The sequence below is a fragment of the Oncorhynchus mykiss genome, chromosome 28, assembly GCF_013265735.2.
Source record: "Oncorhynchus mykiss isolate Arlee chromosome 28, USDA_OmykA_1.1, whole genome shotgun sequence".
NCBI lineage: Eukaryota > Metazoa > Chordata > Actinopteri > Salmoniformes > Salmonidae > Oncorhynchus > Oncorhynchus mykiss.
The window spans coordinates 25,076,934-25,097,616 of NC_048592.1; the positions used below are offsets into that span (position 1 = coordinate 25,076,934).

Consider the following 20,683-nt stretch of genomic DNA (forward strand, 5'->3'; position numbering starts at 1 on the left):
ATGAATTGTCTTTGTGATTGAGACCCCTATGAGTCACACTAATACAGAGAGTCTCTTTAGACCAGTGGTATTGTAACGATTGTCGTATGAAGGAGTGGACCAAAACGCAGCTTGGTAAGTGTTCATGACAAATGTAATACTCAAAACACTCGAACAAAATAACAAAAAGGGAAAACCGAAACAGTCCTGTCAGGTGCAGACACTAAACAGAAAACTACCCACAAAACCCAAACAAAAAATGACAACTTATATATGATCCCCAATCAGAGACAACGATAGACAGCTGCCTCTGATTGGGAACCACACCAACATAGAAATAAAGAAACTAGAATGTCCACCCTAGTCACACCCTGGCCTAACCAAAATAGATAATAAAAACCTCTCTATGGCCAGGGCGTGACAGTACCCCCCTACCCCCCAAAGGTGCGGACTCCGGTCGCAAAACCTGACTCTAAAGGGGAGGGTCCGGGTGGGCATCCCTTCATGGCGGCTCTAGTGCGGGATGTAGATAATCGCCGGAGGAACCAGACCACCGATCATCGGCGGAGGTTCCGGACCGGGGACCGTAGCCGGAGGCTCGGACTGGGGACCGTCGCTGCAGGCCCAGGACTGGGGACCATTGCTGCAGGCCCCAGACTGGGGATGGGCTCTGCAGGCCCTGGACTGGGGACCGGCTCTGGAATGGGGACCGTCTCCGGACTGTGGACCGTCGCTTAAGGTTCCGGGACTGTGGCCCGTCGGTGGAGGTTCCGGACTGTGAAACGTCACCGGAAGCTCTGGACTGGGAACTGTCGCCGGAAGCTCTGGCCTGTGGAGGCGCACTGGAGGCCTGATGCGTGGGACCGGTACAGGTGGCACCGGGCTGAAGACATGCACCTCAGGGCGAGTGCGGGCAGGAGGCACAGGACGTACTGGACTGTGGAGGCGCACTGGAGGCCTGATGCGTGGGACCGGTACAGGTGGCACCGGGCTGATGACACGCACCTCAGGGTGAGTACACGGAGGAGGCACAGGACGTACTGGACTATTGAGGCGCACAGGAGGTTTGGAGCATAGAGCTGGCACAACCCGTCCTGGCTGGATGTTTATCTTCGCCCTGCAAATGCGGGGCGCTGGCACAGGCCACACTGGGCTGTGCAGACGCACCATAGACACAGTGCGCAGAGCCGGCACAGGATATCCTGGTCCAAGGAAGTATACTGGAGACCAGGAGCGCTGAGCTGGCACCATCCGTCCTGGCTGGATGCCCATTCTAGCCCGGCCAATGCGGGGAGCTGGAATAGAGCGCACCGGGCTATGAATGCGCACTGGAGATACCATGCGCATCACTGCATAACACAGTGCCTGACCAGTCTTACGCTCCCCACGGTAAGCACGAGGAGTTGGCTCAGGTCTGAACCCTGACTCTGCCACTCTCCTTGTGTGCCCCCCCAAAAAATATTTTTGGAGCTGCCTCTCGGGTTTCCGTGCAAGCCGTGTCCCCTCATATCGTCGCTGTTTCCACCTGTTTCCATGACAGGGTCTTGTCCCCTGCCATAACCTCCTCCCAGGTCCAGGATGTCCTCCACTCTCTTTTCTCCCTGGCCCAGGATCCCTGCTCCTCTTGAACACGCTGCTTGGTCCTTTTTTGGTGGGTAGTTCTGTAACGATCGTCGTATGAAGGAGTGGACCAAAACGCAGCTTGGTAAGTGTTCATGATAAATTTAATACTCAAGACACTTGAACAAAATAACAACGAGGGAAAAACCGAAACAGTCCTGTCAGGTGCAGACACTAAACAGAAAACAACTACCCACAAAACCCAAATGAAAAAGGACAATTTATATACGATCCCCAATCAGAGACAACGATAGACAGCTGCCTCTGATTGGGAACCACACCAACATAGAAATAAAGAAACTAGAATGTCCACCCTAGTCACACCCTGGCCTAACCAAAATAGAGAATAAAAACCTCTCTATGGCCAGGGCGTGACAGGTATTCAAAATGAGTAACAAAAAATTAAGAGTACAGATTATTGTATGGGACAATATACAAATGTTTTTGAGAAAGATAATTAGACAAATACTATTTTATTGAGTACATGTATTTATTGGTTTCTTTCATTTTAATAAGAGATGAAAATGCAATGAATTGAAGGTTATTTGTTGATGTAGATTTGAGGTTACGAGAAATTATTTGGGGAAAAAATGGGGTCCCCTGAAATTCTGCCTGAAAAAATGGTGTCCCTGCTGAAAAAAATGTAACACTGCTTTAGACAAACAATCACCCTAACCCTAACACTAAACCTAACTCTAACTATAACCCCAGCAAGTTGTTGTGTAACAACAGAGTTGTTGCAGTTAATCATTTGTTGAAAATTGAATCGGTATTATGTTGATCATCTCTAGGGGAATGTCCAAATAAAGTGTAACTCATGTTGTGTTTCTCCCCTGACAGAATTTACCTGTCTGGAGGGCCTGGGGATGGAGTCAGGAGAGATCACCTCAGATCAGATCACTGCCTCCTCTCAGTACAACCCCAACTGGTCCCCAGAACGCTCCAGACTCAACTACAAAGAGAACGGATGGACCCCCTCAGAAGACTCTGCTAGAGAGTGGATACAGGTATGATAGAGAGACAGCCCTGGGGAAGCTGGGTTACATGTGTGGTGTCTGAGTCCCAAACGGCACCCCATTCCCTTTTTACCCCTATGGGCACTGTTCCCTACATAGAGGAATAGGGTTCTGTGTGTCTGTCACTGACATTACTTATCCTATTGGTGCCTATAAAACATTATGGCTGCATAGTAAGCACTGGATTGAGCAAGAGTTGGGTATTCATACTCTTTGGGACAGTGTGTTTAGTCCTTTACAGCTCCCTGTTCAGCTACTGTCATGTGAAGTGAGTGTGTGTGTACTGTACGTGATTGTAGGTGTGCATGTGTGAGTATGATTGTGTGCGTGTGTGTATACACTAGTGTGTGTGTGTGTGTGTCTGCGCAAATTTGATTGTGTGTGTGCGTGTGTGTATGAGAGAGAGAGAGAGAGATTGTAGTAGCACAGGTCATGAGGGTGTTTGTGAATGACGCCAGACCTACAAAGGCCAAAAAAGAAACAACACCAAGTCACAAACAACACCGATTATGATTGAGAAGCCAGACTGACTGGACTAGTTGGTGTTTGGGTTGATTAAGCTCCTACCTATGCACGCTGTAAACAAACTGTCCAACAGGGACATGGCTTCTATAATCTAGTTTTGTATCAGCAACAACCTCAGGGGGAGGCCTCTTGTGGTAAATGCAGATTGTTATATGAGGCCGTTATGTAACACGACACACACACACCAAACACTATGAACTGAACAGGAACATGTCAATCAAGATTTCACTAGTTTCACGAAACAGAACAGAATTCCAGGAATAATGCAGGGATTATAACGCCTGCTCATCGAACATCTTATACCAAAATAATGGCCATTAATATGGAGTTGGTCCCTCATTTGCTGCTATAACAGCCTCCACTCTACTGGGAAGGCGTTCCACTAGATGTTGGAAATTTGCTGCGGGAACTTGCTTCCACTCAGGACAAGATTAGGCCTGGCTCACAGTCAGCGTCCAATTCATCCCAAAGGTGTTCGATGGGGTTGAGGTCAGGGCTCTGTGCAGGCCAGTCAAGTTCTTCCACACTGATCTCGACAAACCATTTCTTTATGGACCTTGCTTTGTGCACTGGGGCATTGTCATGCTGAAACAGGAAATGGCCCCAAACTGTTGCCACAAAGATGGAAGCACAGAATAATCTAGAATGTCGTTGTATGCTGTAGTGTTAAGACTTCCCTTCACTGGAACTAAGGGGCCTAGTCCGAACCATGAAAAACAGCCCCAGACCATTATTCTGCCTCCACCCAACTTTACAGTTGGCACTATGCATTCGGGCAGGTAGCGTTCTCCTGACATCCACCAAAAACCCAGATTTGTCCATTGGACTGCCAGATGATGAAGCATGATTCATCACTCCAGAGAACACGTTTTCACTGCTCCAGATTCCAATGGCAGCGAGCTTTATACCACTCTAGCCGACACTTGACATTGGAAACCCATTTCATGCAGCTCCTGATGAACAGTTCTTGTGCTGACATTGCTTCCAGAGGCAGTTTGGAACTCAGTAGTGAGTGTTGCATCCAAGAACAGGCGGTGGTCCCGTTCGGTGAGCTTATTGGGCCTACCACTTTTCAGCTGAGCCTATTCAGCTGAGCCGTGCTCCTAGACGTTTCCACTTCACAATAACAGCACTTAAAGTTGACCGGGGCAGCTCTAACAGGGCAGAAATTTGACGAATTGTCTTGTTGGAAAGGTGGCATTCTATGACGGTGCCACGTTGAAAGTCACTGAGCTCTTCAGTAAGGTCATTCTACTACCAATGTTTGTCTATGGAGATTGCATGGCGGTGTGCTCAAATTTCATACACCTGTCAGCAACGGGTGGGGCTGAAACAACCGAATCCACAAATCTGAAGGGGTGTATATATAGCGTAGTCTGAAGGCACTCCCTCTTTCTTTTCTAGGAGAGGAAGAAATAGCCTATCGTGGATTTGTGTGGACTGTGTGAATGACCGAGTACCCCTGGGAACTGGGCTGTTGTGTTCCTTACTGTAGCCTATCCTGGTAAAATCCCTAGAGTTTCTATATATTCCCCTCCGCCTTCTATAAATGAATGGCAACCTACTTATAGCACACAAGCTCCGCTGTTAGACTCTTTGAGCCACTTGGACATTTGATACACATACTTGTTATCTCTTTGAGAATCATAATCATGCACAGCATTGTATACAAAGTGCCCATCAACAAATCTGTACAAATTGAAAAATGCTGAGAATGTTTGCCAAAAGGTGGACAGACAAGCAGCTTGAGTACAAACTAGAGGGGTTTTGGACAATGTCCTGGACTGTCCTGGCAGGAAATACCTTGTTTCTCAGCTTCAGTCTCAGTCTCAGCTTGATCTCGCAAACGAACCAGAGCCCTTTATCGCAATAGATGGCTCTGAATCGAACGTTCTGTCCAGCAACCGAACACTCTGTCCAGCGCCTCCTATTCTATCTGACATGAGCTCCACAGTGGCCAGCCAAGCATATTGGCCAGACTTCCTCTATGAAAAGACTGATGCTAATTACTCTCCCGTATTCCTAATTACTCCACACTTGGCAGTGCTAACACTCTGCGGTTGAAAATTAAACCCTCCGCTCAGGCCTTTAATGGAGAAAACAATAAGAGGCAGACACAGCTGCATTCATCAGCCGGACCTTCACTAAATGAGATTCAACAAAAACATTGGCACATCCTTCAAAACAGGATATTGGTGTTTTTATGGCGAGGAGAGGAAGAGCTTGTAATCAGCACTAGGCCACTGTGACTGACTGCTGTGACCCACTTTTTCAGACCTCTCCGGGTTTTCTCAAGAAAGTGATGTGCTATAATATTGGGTTTAGACTGCTTAAGATCAGGACAGGAAAAGGGGTTCCGACCACATGGAGGATAGTCAGCGAGGATAAATACTGCTCCAGATTGCTTCCAGAGGCAGTTTGGAACTCAGTAGTGAGTGTTGCATCCAAGAACAGGCGGTGGTTCCGTTCGGTGAGCTTATTGGGCCTACCACTAAACAAGATTCTCTAAAGTGACAGGGTCAATCATGGTCAGGTCAGTTGAGATGTGAGCTGTCGGTTTTGGCCATGTTAACATATTCTACATGGACCAGCTTTGAATGCATTGTAAAGAGCTTATTACACATCTCTTCTGTTCAGTTTTGCACTAACAATGCAATTATGTTAAAGACTGCATAGCACAGAATGCTTCCATTCTTCTACCATGACATCCAAAATTCCAAAATAAAACTCACGCCCTGCCTAAGTATAATACATTTTAGTGTCTGATTCTGATATGTGCACATCGACACTGGATCATATGCGACCTAACTAAGTATTGCATTCTTCACTTCCTCTTAGGATGATGGGAGCTCCTCCAACAGTCTCTGAGGACTGGTTGTTTTCACTTTTCCTCTCTGTCCTGGAACAACATGTTCACTCACAGCACAGCCAGGTCCAAATGTGTTCTCCAGATGTACAGCCCTTTCCTGGTTCCCTACATCACAGACCCATGACAAACGTTTCTCCTCAAGCAGTATACCTCTATAAATGCTTTGTCTTCGGTGAGGAAGGAAACCTTTCCTGCATGAGGATACTTCACAGGGTTCAATTACATGTCAATCTCACTACAATTCAACTCTTATGTACAACAATAACGGCCATGTTGGGGATTAATTACACACAGTGATGGGTTGGTAGTTTCATTCATACCTGTGGCATCCGGGGGAAACTGGTTAAAAGCCAAGATGAGGCAATGAATCAGCATAATACCTATATGGTCAAAGATTCATAACAAAGGAGTCGAAGCACCAATTCCTGTCCTCCACCATCCAGGCCACATTAAAATGACAACATGGTGAAGAATTGTATCCTGGAAATAGTATCAATAATATATAAACTGTCGACACATGAATAATATAATTTTATGTAGCGAAGGCACGCATGCATGAATTAGGTAACTCATTATATTCAGCTGAAGTAAGAAGAATGGAGCATTACTCTGTGTTCCAAATGGGACTGTATTTCCTACATAGTGAACTCCTTTTGTACTTTTGACCAGAGCCCTAGTCAAACGTAGTGCACTATAGGGAATAGGGTGCCATTGGGGACTTAGCCTCTGGCTAGCTGCACCCTGCTGCGGAGTGGGACACTTACTGTAGCATACTTCATCATAACAAAATGGAAAATGATGTACCTAGAAAACACCTCATAATTCAAACCCCCTAAAAGAAGAAGGCATGGAGTTGCACTGTTTTTTGTCTATAAATCAATATTACCTCAAAGACACTCTATCGGTTCTTCTGGAGGACACTATCGGTTCTTCTGGAGGACACTATCGGTTCTTCTGGAGGACACTATCGGTTCTTCTGGAGGACACTCTATCGGTTCTTCTGGAGGACACTCTATCGGTTCTTCTGGAGGACACTATCGGTTCTTCTGGAGGATACTCTATCGGTTCTTCTGGAGGACACTATCGGTTCTTCTGGAGGACACTCTATCGGTTCTTCTGGAGGACACTCTATCGGTTCTTCTGGAGGACACTATCGGTTCTTCTGGAGGACACTATCGGTTCTTCTGGAGGACACTATCGGTTCTTCTGGAGGACACTCTATCGGTTCTTCTGGAGGACACTCTATCGGTTCTTCTGGAGGACACTATCGGTTCTTCTGGAGGATACTCTATCGGTTCTTCTGGAGGACACTATCGGTTCTTCTGGAGGACACTCTATCGGTTCTTCTGGAGGACACTCTATCGGTTCTTCTGGAGGACACTCTATCGGTTCTTCTGGAGGACACTATCGGTTCTTCTGGAGGACACTATCGGTTCTTCTGGAGGACACTATCGGTTCTTCTGGAGGACACTATCGGTTCTTCTGGAGGATACTCTTGAAAGAAAATGCTTTCATTTGACAAAGCAAAAAAGCATGCCACTGACTCAAGACAAATGCACAGAAACAAACGCATCTACAATATTATCACATAGCAACCAACCACGCTGTGCTCCAGCTACTTTAAAGCACATCAATATTTAATACATGAAGCCAACAGCAGCAGTGTAGCCAGCAGGCAGCCCTGCCCTCCATGCCCCTGTGCCCTTGAGAGACCAGGGTTGAGCCCCATATTCCATATATTGACCACTACCTTATAGGCCCTGGTCAAAAGTTGTGCACTATAGGGAATAGGGTGCCATTTGAGATGCAGCCATAGAGAGACCAGCAGCTCAGGAATTCCCCAGACAGACAATTGAAATCCCCAGGCAGTGGAGCTGACTTCCTGTGGATCTGCCCCTGCTCCCAGAGGAAGGGCCAACGCTCCTGTACTCACCGTCAGGGGCATTGTGTGCCTTCCGACTGGTTTCATCCTGTCCACCACAATTGTACTAGCAGGCCCCGCCCTGCTCAGAATGCAAGCCCAGCCTCTCTGTTTATTCATTCAGAGTGTCTTAACATGATCAACACTTACAACCCATATCTTAACTGACCATGAGTGGCTCTGTCACTTTAGGGACAAACAATAGCGGCCCGGACATGTAGCTCAAAGTGGCTTCTGTCAGCTCTTTTCTAACACAGTTAGTAGGCCTGTATTGCATGTTTGCAATTTTCTTCTTATATTCCCTGTACAGGCCTTTCATTTCTTTATATCTGATTGGCCTAATAATGCATGAGCTAACAGGGTTCTAGCTAACTGGATGTTCTTTCCTAATTTGTGTTGCCAGGTGGACCTGGGATTCCTCCGTTTTGTTTCAGCTGTGGGAACACAGGGAGCAATCTCCAAGGAGACAAAGAAGGAGTACTTTGTCCACTCCTACAAAGTGGACGTGAGCTCTAATGGAGAGGACTGGGTCACAATAAAGGAGGGATCCAAGCAGATGGTAAGACTGACTGATAAGATATAAGTTAAGCCTTTTTATATCAGCAGTTGTCACAAAGAGCTTTAAAGTAACCTGCCGTGAACTCAAAGAGCAACCAAAGCAGAAGCGAGAGCACAGTGGTCAGGAAAAATGCCCTAGAAGGGTGTAACCCAGAGAGGTTGCAAAATAGTGATACATTGTAACTAATAGAAAGAATGAGTTCAGTCTGAACATCAAGACCACACATTTCACAATACTTTAGGCAAGAGTTCCTGTACTCTGGACAAATAATGCCAGACATTTTTTTTTGCCATATTTTACACAACTGTTTCAGACAGTTCTATAAAACAAAAGTGACTATGTTGTCTATTATTCTGGAATAAAGCAGAATATATGTTTCTGTTGGACAATAAAGTCATCTTGTTCTTGTTTTTTTCTTCTTCTCCTCCAGATTTTCCAGGGGAACCACAATCCTACAGAGGAAAAAAGGTCGTTCCTACCGAAGCAGACTCTAGCCCGTTACGTCCGCATCAGACCCATGTCTTGGGAGATAGGCATCTGCATGCGCTTCGAGGTGTACGGCTGCAAGACATCAGGTACACACACACAGCTGTAGACATCAGGTACACACACACAGCTGTAGACATCAGGTACACACACAAAGCTGTAGATGTTTGCAGCTGTGTGTGTGTGTGTATGCACATATGCGCACACACACACACACACACACACAATTGCATAAGCATATTTTGGCTCTTCCCCTAACTTCTAATATATACCATATACTGTTACCGGGTTCCCTAGTAAGTGCGCTAAGAAATCTAATGAATTCTGTTCTTGGTTGTAAAGAAGAAGAATCACTGCCTCCTAAGCCGGTTGACGGTCATGCTTGGTTGTTATTGTAAAAGTGCAATGGAAAAAGGCAAAAAGGCAAGTTGAGTCATCGTACATACAGTATTTACGATGTTACAAAGCACAGCACATGGTTCATTCCAGAGATCCATATCCTCCCTTATTTCTCTCAGCAGGAGAACATCATGGTATTATACTCTTTCTCACTGCAGGGCTAGTGTGTGGTGTGTGTGTGTGTTTGTTTTACTGTGCAAGGCCCAGGTGATTAAGAGGTTAGAATGACACAGGGAGGAAGTAGACAGTCTGTCTCTGTGTCCACTTATATTTCATGCAGTATACCCATGTACACACACACACACATAGAGGGAGTTCCCACAAAGAGCAGTGGTAAAAACAAATCACACAAGAACTCACATAGACCTCAACACTGAACGACTGGGAACTAGGGGGAGTTGATCTCCACAGGGAAAGCTGTTACATACTGTCTCACTCAGACTCAGGATGTGTCTGAAATGGTATCCTATTACCTTATCTAGCCCCAGAGGACACAGCAGCTTCACCCTGCCCTCTCTCTCTCGCTCTCTATTTCACAGACTACCCTTGCTCCGGCATGCTGGGGATGGTCTCTGGTCAAATCTCAGACGCCCAGATCAGCGCGTCATCGCACGCAGAGCGCGGCTGGGTACCAGAGAATGCCAGGTTGCTGACAGGGAGGTCGGGCTGGACCCAGCAACAGACCAGACATCCCTTCCGGAACGAGTGGCTGCAGATGGACCTGGGCCAGGACAAGCTGGTCAGCGGCCTGCTCATCCAAGGAGGACGCCACAGGTAGGTAATATGGAGGTTAGATAGGCGGGTCAGCAACCGGAGGGTTCGAGCCAGTGTGTGTTTGTGTCTTTCGCAGAGCTTGGGATCTTGGCAGAAGATGAACTTCAGTGGCCTGTAGAATGGATTAATGAAGTATTCCTCTTCTTCTACAGAGACAAGAATGTGTTTATGAAGAAGTTCAAGGTGGGCTACAGCAACAATGGCTCTGACTTTACTATGGTGAAGGAAGACAACAGCTCTAGGCCTAAGGTAAGGGAAGCAACCTGGGAATTCATGTTTGGTATTGTCACAAATGTTGTTGTAAGAATCGGACCAAAATAAAGCGTGGGTTGGTTCCATCATCTTTATTTAACGTGATCCGGCAAAAAAACAATAAAGACGAAAGTAACGAACGTGAAGCTACTGTACGCAGTGCTCAAGGCAACTATACACAAACAAGATCCCACAACAAACATGTGGGAAAAAGCTGCCTAAATATGATCCCCAATCAGAGACAACGATAAACAGCTGCCTCTGATTGGGAACCATACCAAGCCAACGTAGAAATAAAGAAACTAGAATGCCCACCCTAGTCACACCCCGACCTAAACAAAGGTCAAGGCATGACAGGTATCCTGTGCATTCATCTCCTCTCTTTTCAACAGAGACCCACAGATCAGTAGAAAGTAGGGCTGTCAGAGATGACTGTTTGTAATTTTAGTGCACACATTTTCTTTCATGACGATTAAACACATTGTCTGAAAGCATTCAAAATACATTGAAAACATCCACAATACATAATATATACAGCTAAAAACAACAATGCGCTGTCTAAACAAGCTGACATTGAGGTTAAAGAAAGTGTGCTTTATCTATTTACCTGATTCTGCTTACCGTTACTTTGGGAAAAATCAAGATCTCAATATTCTTGTAATTGCTTTTGTATGAAAAATCTTGAATTACAGCTCAAAATCCTATAATTAACTCGCTAATTTAGAAAAATATTTTGACAGAGTGCAACATATCCTATTGGTAAAGTCAAGGATGAAATGTGTTTGTGTGCAAACCACCAGCACCTAGCTATTCAAAACATCCAGCAGTACTCTCTGTACTCCCTGTCCCCTTCATAAGACAGTCTGACTTTAATTATCTGTCCTAAAGTGCACCATATTCCCTATGTAGTACACGCCCTTGTCAAAAGTAATATACTTACTACATAGGGAATAGGGTGCAATCTGGGATGCGGCGTTAGATATCCCCTGTCCTTTTTCCTGTCTTTTTAAAAAGCTAATTTCCAGCCTCCAGTCTTCAAAGATAACAAACAGTAAGTCCATTTCTGTGGCTTCAGCTATACATCCAGGCTGCATCCCAAATGGCACCCTATTCCCTATAAAGTGCACCACTTTTGACCGGGGCACTGGTCACAATTAGTGCACTATATAGGTAATAGTGAGCCATTTGGGAGGCAGACAAAGTGTTTTTCAAACTGCCACTTCAGGCTTCACTTAGATTGGAAACATAAGAACCTACCCAGCAAACCAAAATTGGTTCTGTGAAGATTCCCAGAACATTTGTTAAGTCACGGCAAATGTTCTCATAACACAAAAACTGTCCAGTTGTGGTGATGTTTATATAAAACATTCACTTGATGTTTCAAGAACGTTCCTAGAACACATTTAATCTGTTCTTTAAAGGTTCACAGAATGTTTAATTTGGTTGCAGGAACAGTCTGTTGAGAACAATGTGGGGACATCACAAGAGATATGTTCCTAAAACACAAAAACTGTCCACATCACAAGAGATATGTTCCTAAAACACAAAAACTGTTCAGCTGTGATGATGATTCTACAATGTTTCTTTTAGGGTGCAAAACACATTCACGAGATGTTACAAGAATGTTCCCAGAACAGATTTAATCTGTTCTTTAAAGGTTATCTGTGTAGGGTATGACACCATGGTGGTAGCAGGCCTGGTGTCCCAGACATCTGCTACCTGCTCACAGCAGGGGCTAACTATTTTCACATGTTCTCTCACTTAAAATACTAAATTAAGGATAATAATATATTAATAATATATTAAGGATGTAATATTAGTTTCATAACCCTGCTAGATCCTAGATGTCATCCTCCCAAAGGTTTTGTTTTGATAGAAAGTAATGTCAGCTCCAGTGTGTGTACGGTCTGGAAATGGTTTGGTCTTCATCGCTGTTCTGTTCTCCTGGCTCTCTTCCAGATCTTCATTGGGAACCAGAACCATGACACCCCAGAGCTGCGTACGCTGGGCCCTCTGCTGACTCGCTTCCTCAGGGTCTACCCAGAGAGAGCCACCCCCGATGGCCTGGGGCTCAGACTGGAGCTGCTGGGCTGTGAGATCCATGGTGAGTTAGCACAAACATCTCAGCACACACACACACGATCACAGACAAATAGAAAGACAGACAAACATGTGCACACACACGCATGCACATTAATTGTCATGGCAACAGTTTTACTTAACAACGACAGCCACAGAGTCGACTAAACGCACAAACAGATCTAGGACCAGGCTAGGGTTATTTCAGCATTCAGTTATTTTCAGTATTAAAAGACCCCTCTGACAGGGTCTAGATTTAGACATCAACCATAGTGACCACACACAAATGGAATCCCAGATAGGTTTCACTTACCTACTCCTAACTACAGACCCGAGACCTGCGTTAGTGGCAAGACTTGGGCATTTAGCCTTTGCTGCATGCTTGATGACAGTCGTATACTGTACCCTGCCTGTCAGTCAGTGTGGGAAGTGTAATGAGTGTGTTATGTGCTATGTGTTATGTGGGAGGGTTAGGACATAAAAGACATGAAAGGCTGACGCGTGCCAGAGCAGGCTGCCCTGACTGGGCTGGAGGGGGAGGGGGGATGGACCAGTCACAGTGGGAGGGTGAGGGAGGGGAGGTGGACCAGTCATAGTGGGTGGGTGAGGGAGGGGAGGTGGACCAGTCATAGTGGGAGGGTGAGGGAAAGGAGGTGGACCAGTCACAGTGGGTGGGTGAGGGAGGGAGGGGAGGTGGACCAGTCACAGTGGGTGGGTGAGGGAGGGAGGGGAGGTGGACCAGTCACAGTGGGTGGCTGAGGGAGGGAGGGGAGGTGGACCAGTCACAGTGGGTGGGTGAGGGAGGGAGGGAGGGGAGGTGGACCAGTCATAGTGGGTGGGTGAGGGAGGGGAAGTGGACCAGTCATAGTGGGAGGGTGAGGGAGGGGGGATGGACCAGTCACAGTGGGTGGGTGAGGAAGGGGAAGTGGACCAGTCATTGTGGGTGGGTGAGGGAGGGGAGGTGGACCAGTCATAGTGGGAGGGTGAGGGAGGGAGGGAGGGGAGGTGGACCAGTCATAGTGGGTGGGTGAGGGAGGGGAAGTGGACCAGTCATAGTGGGAGGGTGAGGGAGGGGGGATGGACCAGTCACAGTGGGTGGGTGAGGAAGGGGAAGTGGACCAGTCATTGTGGGTGGGTGAGGGAGGGGAGGTGGACCAGTCATAGTGGGAGGGTGAGGGAGGGGAGGTGGACCAGTCATAGTGGGAGGGTGAGGGAGGGGAGGTGGACCAGTCATAGTGGGAGGGTGAGGGAGGGGGGATGGACCAGTCACAGTGGGAGGGTGAGGGAGGGGAGGTGGACCAGTCATAGTGGGAGGGTGAGGAAGGGGAGGTGGACCAGTCATAGTGGGAGGGTGAGGGAGGGGAGGTGGACCAGTCACAGTGGGTGGGTGAGGGAGGGAAGGTGGACCAGTCACAGTGGGTGGGTGAGGGAGGGAGGGGAGGTGGACCAGTCATAGTGGGAGGGTGAGGGAGGGGAGGTGGACCAGTCATAGTGGGAGGGTGAGGGAGGGGAGGTGGACCAGTCATAGTGGGAGGGTGAGGGAGGGGAGGTGGACCAGTCATAGTGGGAGGGTGAGGGAGGGGGGATGGACCAGTCACAGTGGGAGGGGAGGTGGACCAGTCATAGTGGGAGGGTGAGGGAGGGGAGGTGGACCAGTCATAGTGGGAGGGTGAGAGAGGGGAGGTGGACCAGTCATAGTGGGTGGGTGAGGGAGGGGAGATGGACCAGTCATAGGGGGAGGGTGGGTGAGGGAGGGGAGGTGGACCAGTCATAGGGTGAGGGAGGGGAGGTGGACCAGTCATAGTGGGAGGGTGAGGGAGGGGAGGTGGACCAGTCATAGTGGGAGGGTGAGGGAGGGGAGGTGGACCAGTCATAGTGGGAGGGTGAGGGAGGGGAGGTGGACCAGTCATAGTGGGAGGGTGAGGGAGGGGAGGTGGACCAGTCACAGTGGGAGGGTGGATGAGTGAGGGGAGGTAGACCAGTCATAGTGGGAGGGTGAGGGAGGGGAGGTGGACCAGTCATAGTGGGAGGGTGGATGAGTGAGGGGAGGTAGACCAGTCATAGTGGGAGGGTGGATGAGTGAGGGGAGGTAGACCAGTCATAGTGGGAGGGTGGGTGTGAGAGGGGAGGTGGACCAGTCGTAGTGGGAGGGTGGGTGAGGGAGGGGAGGTGGACCAGTCGTAGTGGGAGGGTGGGTGAGGGAGAGGAGGTGGACCAGTCGTAGAGGGAGGGAGAGGAGGTGAACCCGTCATTGTGGGAGGGTGAGGGAGGGGAGGTGGACCAGTCATAGTGGGAGGGTGAGAGAGGGGAGGTGGACCAGTCATAATGGGCGGGTGAGGGAGGTAGTGGAGGTGGACCAGTCATAGTGGGAGGATGAGGGAGGTAGTGGAGGTGGACCAGTCATAGTGGGAGGATGAGGGAGGGGAGGTGGACCGGTCATAGTGGGAGGGTGAGAGAGGGGAGGTGGACCAGTCATAGTGGGCGGGTGAGGGAGGGAGTGGAGGTGGACCAGTCATAGTGGGAGGATGAGGGCGGGGAGGTGGACCAGTCATAGTGGGAGGATGAGGGAGGGGAGGTGGACCAGTCATAGTGGGAGGGTGAGAGAGGGGAGGTGGACCAGTCATAGTGGGAGGGTGACTGAGGGTTGGGGATATCTGTGTCTGGTATGGGGTATCTGGATAAGAATCAGGCGGTGGAGTTGGGGAGAGGTGGACCAGTCATAGTGGGAGGGTGAGAGAGGGGAGGTGGACCAGTCATAGTGGGTGGGTGACTGAGGGTTGGGGATATCTGTGTCTGGTATGGGGTATCTGGATAAGAATCAGGCGGTGGAGTTGGGGGGAGGTGGACCAGTCATAGTGGGAGGGTGAGAGAGGGGAGGTGGACCAGTCATAGTGGGTGGGTGACTGAGGGTTGGGGATATCTGTGTCTGGTATGGGGTATCTGGATAAGAATCAGGCGGTGGAGTTAGGGAGAGGTGGACCAGTCATAGTGGGCGGGTGACTGAGGGTTGGGGATATCTGTGTCTGGTATGGGGTATCTGGATAAGAATCAGGCGGTGGAGTTGGGGAGAGGTGGTAGACCAGTCGTAGTGGGAGGGTGGGGGAGGAGAGGTGGTAGAATGTGTGGCAGGTAGCGTAGTAGTTAAGAGCATTGGGATAGTAACCAAAAGGTTTCTCATTCAAATCCCCGAGCCGACTAGGTGAAAAACCTGTTGACGTGCCCTTGAGCAAGGCACCTAACCATAATTGCTCCGGTATGTCACTCTGGATAACATTGTCTGATAAATGTAAAAAAATTAGAGAAGAAGAAGAGTGTGGCTGGCTGCTTACATGCTCCAACTTCTTTTATCTGTCCCAAATCAATACAATCTCCACATCAAAGAGCATCTGCATGTACACACTTACTAGGGAGTGGACACACACACACATACACACACACTCACAAGGGCGCATAGGAAAATTGACTATGAGCAATCTATTCCAATTTATTTCCCAAATCACCTTCTCACCTTCATTTCAAACCCTCTGTTCCACCACTCTCTGCCTGCGTCGGACTAGGGTTTATCTGTAGTGATCATGCTACCAGTAGCTACCAGCCTCTCTCCATAGTCTCATGTTACTGAATAATTTCCTATCTCCACCCAGACCATGTGGCCTGGAAGCCTGCTTGGTGTCACCATGTCAGGCACATTGCCATCTAAAACCCCATATCCCCTAATCCAATCACAGAAGGTTGACCTGTAGACGGTCTGCTTGCTACAGCAGAGGTATCATTTCCCTGAAGGATTCTTATCCTCTCTCACCCAATTTCAATTCAATTTCATAGCTTTATTGGCATGGGAAACATGTGTTTACATTGCCAAAGCAAGTGAAATAGATACAACTAAAGTTAAACAATAAAAAATAAACAGTAAATATTACCCTCACCAAAGTTCAAAAAGAATAAAGACATTTCAAATGTCCCATTATTTATTTATAAATAAACATAAATATAGGTTGTTTTTATAATGGTGTTTGTTATTCACGCGTTGCCCAATTCTTGTGGCAACAGGTCACAAATCTTGCTGCGCGTGGTATTTTAGTTTATCAACATTTGATTTGTTTTCAAATTCTATATGTCTCTAATATGGTCATACATTTGGCAGGAGGTTAGGAAGTGCAGCTCAGTTTCCACTTCATTTTGTGGGCAGTGTGCACATAGCCTGTCTTTTCTTGAGAGCCATGTCTGCCTATGGTGGACTTTCTCAATAGCAAGACTATGCTCCCTCTGTACATTGTCAAATATTTCCTTAATTGTGGGTCCGTCACATTGGTCACGTATTCTGCCACTGTGTATTGTCTGTTTAGGGCCAAATAGCATTCTAGTTTGTTCTGTTATTTTTTGTAAATTATTTCCAGTTTGTCAAGTAAATATCTTTTTGTTTTCTCATGATTTGGTTGGGTCTAATTGTGTTGCTGTCCTGGGACTCTGCGGGGTGTGTTTGTGAACAGAGCCCCAGGACCAGCTTGCTTAGAGGACTCTTCTCCAGGTTCATCTCTATGTAGGTGATGGCTTTGTTATAGAAGGTTTGGGAATCGCTTCCTTTTAGGTGGTTAAAGAATTTAACGTCTCTTTTCTGGATTTTGATCATTAGCAGGTATCGGCCCAATTCTGCTCTGCATGCATTATTTTGTGTTTTACATTGTACACTGAGGATATTTTTGCAGAATTCTGCATACAGAATCTCAATTTGGTGTTTGTCCAATATTGTGAATTCTTGGTTGGTGAGCGGACCCCAGACCTCACAACCATAAAGGGCAATTGGTTCTATAACTGAAGTATTTTTAGCCAGATCCTAATTGGGATGTCAAATTTTATGTTCCTTTTGATACCATAAAAGGCCCTTCTTGCCTTGTCTCTCAGATCGTTCACAGCTTTGTGGAAGTTACCTGTGGCGTTGATGTTTAGGCCGAGGTATATATAGTTTTTTGTGTGCTGTAGGGCAACGGTGTCTAGATATAATTTTTTGGAACACCATTATTTTTGTCTTCCTGAGATTTACTGTCAGGGCCCAAGTTTGACAGAATCTATGCAGAAAATATAGGTGCTGCTGTAGGCCCTCCTTGGTTGGGGACCAACTCACTCTCTCTCTCTTTACCTTTCTCTACCTCCAGAGCCCACAACTCTCCCACCGACCACGGCTGTAGCAACCATGTTTGCTGTAACCACGTTCGCTGCCACCACAACCGCATCTGTGACCATGCCCACCCTGACGTCAGAGTGTGACGACCAGGAGGCCAGCTGTCACAGTGGAACAGGAGGAGGGGAGGACTATGACACAACAGGTGGTGACCACTACCCTCCTCTTCTCTCACTCACTCACTCACTCACTCACTCACTCACTCACTCACTCACAACCCCCCATTCAATTCAAAGGGCTTTATTGGCATGGGAAACATATGTTTACATTGCCAAAGCAAGTGAAGTAGATAATAAACTAACGTGAAATTAACAGTAAACATTACACTCACAGAAGTTCCAAAAGAATAAAGACATTTCAAATGTGATTATGTATATACAGCTGAAGTTGGAAGTTTACATATTTAAACTCAGTTTTTCACCATTTCTGACATTTAATCCTAGTAAAAATTCCCTGTCTTAGGTCAGTTAGGATCACCACTTTATTTTAAGAATGTGAAATGTCATAATAATAGTAGAGAGAATGTTTTATTTCAGTTTTAATTTCTTTCATCACATTCCCAGTGGGTCAGAAGTTTGGGGCTGCTTTCGAGAGCAATGTCCTTTAGGGTCTGAGCGAAGGTGGAGACTGCTGCCTTGTATAGGTGGGCCTGGTCATAAAGGCTGTTCAAGTCCCTGGTGGAGTGGTGGGCCAGGTAAACATTTGATTTTGAGGCACAGTCACGGGAAATACTTGCGTTTACCCACTGTATGGTAGCAGGATGGGCAAAGTAGAAGAAGCTTTTTCAATCACTCCCTTGAGTACTGTGGCCACCCTTTCCTGCTGTGCTCTCAGGTGGTTTGTGCCTGTGTGTATTAATATGTGGCTGGGTGACCCTAGTTGGTCCTCAGACAGAAGGTCTAGGGCGCGCTGGGTGAACCTAGTTGCTCCTCATACAGAAGGTCTAGGGCGCGCTGGGTGAACCTAGTTGGTCCTCAGAAAGAAGGTCTAGGGCGCCCTGGGTGAACCTAGTTGGTCCTCAGACAGAAGTTCTAGGGCGCGCTGGGTGAACCTAGTTGGTCATCAGACAGAAGGTCTAGGGCACGCTGGGTGAACCTAATTGGTCCTCAGACAGAAGGTCTAAGGCATGCTGGGTGAACCTAGTTGGTCCTCAGACAGAAGGTCTAGGGCGCGCTGGGTGTTTGGACACCAGAGTTTAGACACTCCTTTTTTTTCTCTTGTATATATTTTTTGTTTGAGTCCATAAGGAGAACAATCTGTGTCTTGTGTATGTCCTCAGTGGGTGTGTGTGGGGGGGGGGGGTCAGGAGGGCTATCAGGGTGGCTGACAGGGGGGGGGGCTGCTCAGAGGGGGTGAGATCCCCTGAGCTTGGGGTTCTTCATTTGTCTGTCTCCCTGGGTTGTTGACGTGGTCAGGGTCTGGGGTGGACTGTTCTGCTGTGGTGTCGAGACTTTTGTCAGGAGCTGAGGTGGGCTGTTCTACTGGCTTCTCTGCGGGGGTGACCACCTCGCTAATGGGTTGTCTGTCACACGCCATTCCCCTTACCCTCTCCTCCAGCAGTCTGATCCTCTCCTCTAGTGCTCTGTTCTCCTGCTCCTGCTCTTCTCCTGTTGAAGTTGTCTCACTACAGTCCAGAGTGCAGATACAGTATGTCTCTCTCCACCTCCAGCTCTCCAGGTCTTGTTAAGGGGGTGTTGTTGTGCTGGACTGTTGTCTGGGTCTGTGCTGACTGGGGTGTAATCACCTGCTGTTCTATCTCCACCTGCCTTACCTCCAGCTCGGTGAATGTCTCCCTCATTTCAATGAGGGCGTAGTACTCTGTGCTGGGAGGTTGACTTTCTGCATAGGGTTGCTCGTCTGTGGGGTTATGTTATGAAGAGGTCTGGTCTGACCCTCTTGGGTTGGGGGTATCTTTCTCAAGGGAGAGCTTCTCCTGCTGAGCTATTTCTTAGATTAGGTGAAAGTCCATCTGAAACTGTTTGCGGTTGCCCTGTACCATTACTGTTCCAGATTTATCGAGGTTTATATTAGTATCCTGAGTTTCCACCCATCGGTAACACCCCCTCCCCCTCTTAACAGAGGTGTACTGTGTTAATATAGCACTGCACCATGCCAGGGGATGGTCTGAGTGGAAGATAAGGTTGCTTATGTTCCCATTTTTACAATAGTCAGCAAAAATTGTCTCTTGATTTTGCATAAAGAGGTTAATTTTGTACTATTTTCTTGTCTTATTATTCTTTACATTCAAAGGTTACTGTATTTTAATTACCTCTGAACAGCAGGAGGGTGCTTCTAAGGCCTCTCCATTTGGTTGGGGCTCTCCTGCCATTGTTGGGCTCAAGGGCTTTAAAACCTCTCGCTTCACACATCAGTGATAATTGAAGTTGTATCTCTTTGTCCTAGCAAGCTTTGTAGCATTAGCATTCAGTCCTTATAAAGTAAAATATATCATGGTAATGTATTTTTCTTCTTGGCTTTTGAAAGTAAAAAATAGCTTCAGACTAAGCATTACTCATTCAGTTCCAGGTTGGATGGTGTTTTCAGGTTTCTGTTTGTTTGACAGAGCATTTTCTGTACCGTTTGGGAATAATAATCCTTGGGTGTAGGAAGCATTCCAGGTAATTCCAGGTAATTCCGTCCAAAATCAGGTTGTAGGTTTAGAGTTTTGATTTGGAGTGAAGGTTATGTTGTTTAGGGTAGCATCCTGAATATGTCCCTGCCAAAAAAATCTAAGTTTGTCTAACTCTAAATGTAACAATTTTTTGAAACATGCTGAACAATGTGGGAGCTCATCTGCTCATGACCTCTCTCTCTCCATCCCTCCTTCTCCGCTAACAACCTCTATCTATCTACAGGATCTATTTTGTTTGCATCCCTGACTGTGCCCGTCTGTGTCTGACAGGTGGCACCACATTGGCAGACCCAACCCTGGAGGAAGAGCTTGTGCCAGGTGAGAACGCCCATAAAGTACCGCCTCATTCACTTCATCCATCCATCCATCTCTCTCTCTCTCTGTGCTTTGGCC

The 20,683-nt window shown here is 47.3% G+C and overlaps 1 protein-coding gene across 2 annotated transcripts in view; it reads left to right on the forward strand.

Annotated features, from left to right (window-relative positions):
- LOC110508191 (neuropilin-1a) overlaps positions 1-20,683 on the forward strand; it is a 68,582-nt gene that overhangs the window by 37,284 nt on the left and 10,615 nt on the right. For both annotated transcript variants that reach the window (XR_005040120.1, XM_036965890.1), the window contains exons 6-13: positions 2,440-2,606; positions 8,334-8,489; positions 8,920-9,064; positions 9,914-10,148; positions 10,301-10,397; positions 12,360-12,504; positions 17,633-17,803; positions 20,561-20,608. Coding sequence is in view for 1 of the 2 variants with exons in the window: in XM_036965890.1 (XP_036821785.1) it covers positions 2,440-2,606; positions 8,334-8,489; positions 8,920-9,064; positions 9,914-10,148; positions 10,301-10,397; positions 12,360-12,504; positions 17,633-17,803; positions 20,561-20,608 (1,164 nt within the window). In the remaining variant the exon portion in view is untranslated. The remainder of the gene's footprint in view (positions 1-2,439; positions 2,607-8,333; positions 8,490-8,919; positions 9,065-9,913; positions 10,149-10,300; positions 10,398-12,359; positions 12,505-17,632; positions 17,804-20,560; positions 20,609-20,683) is intronic.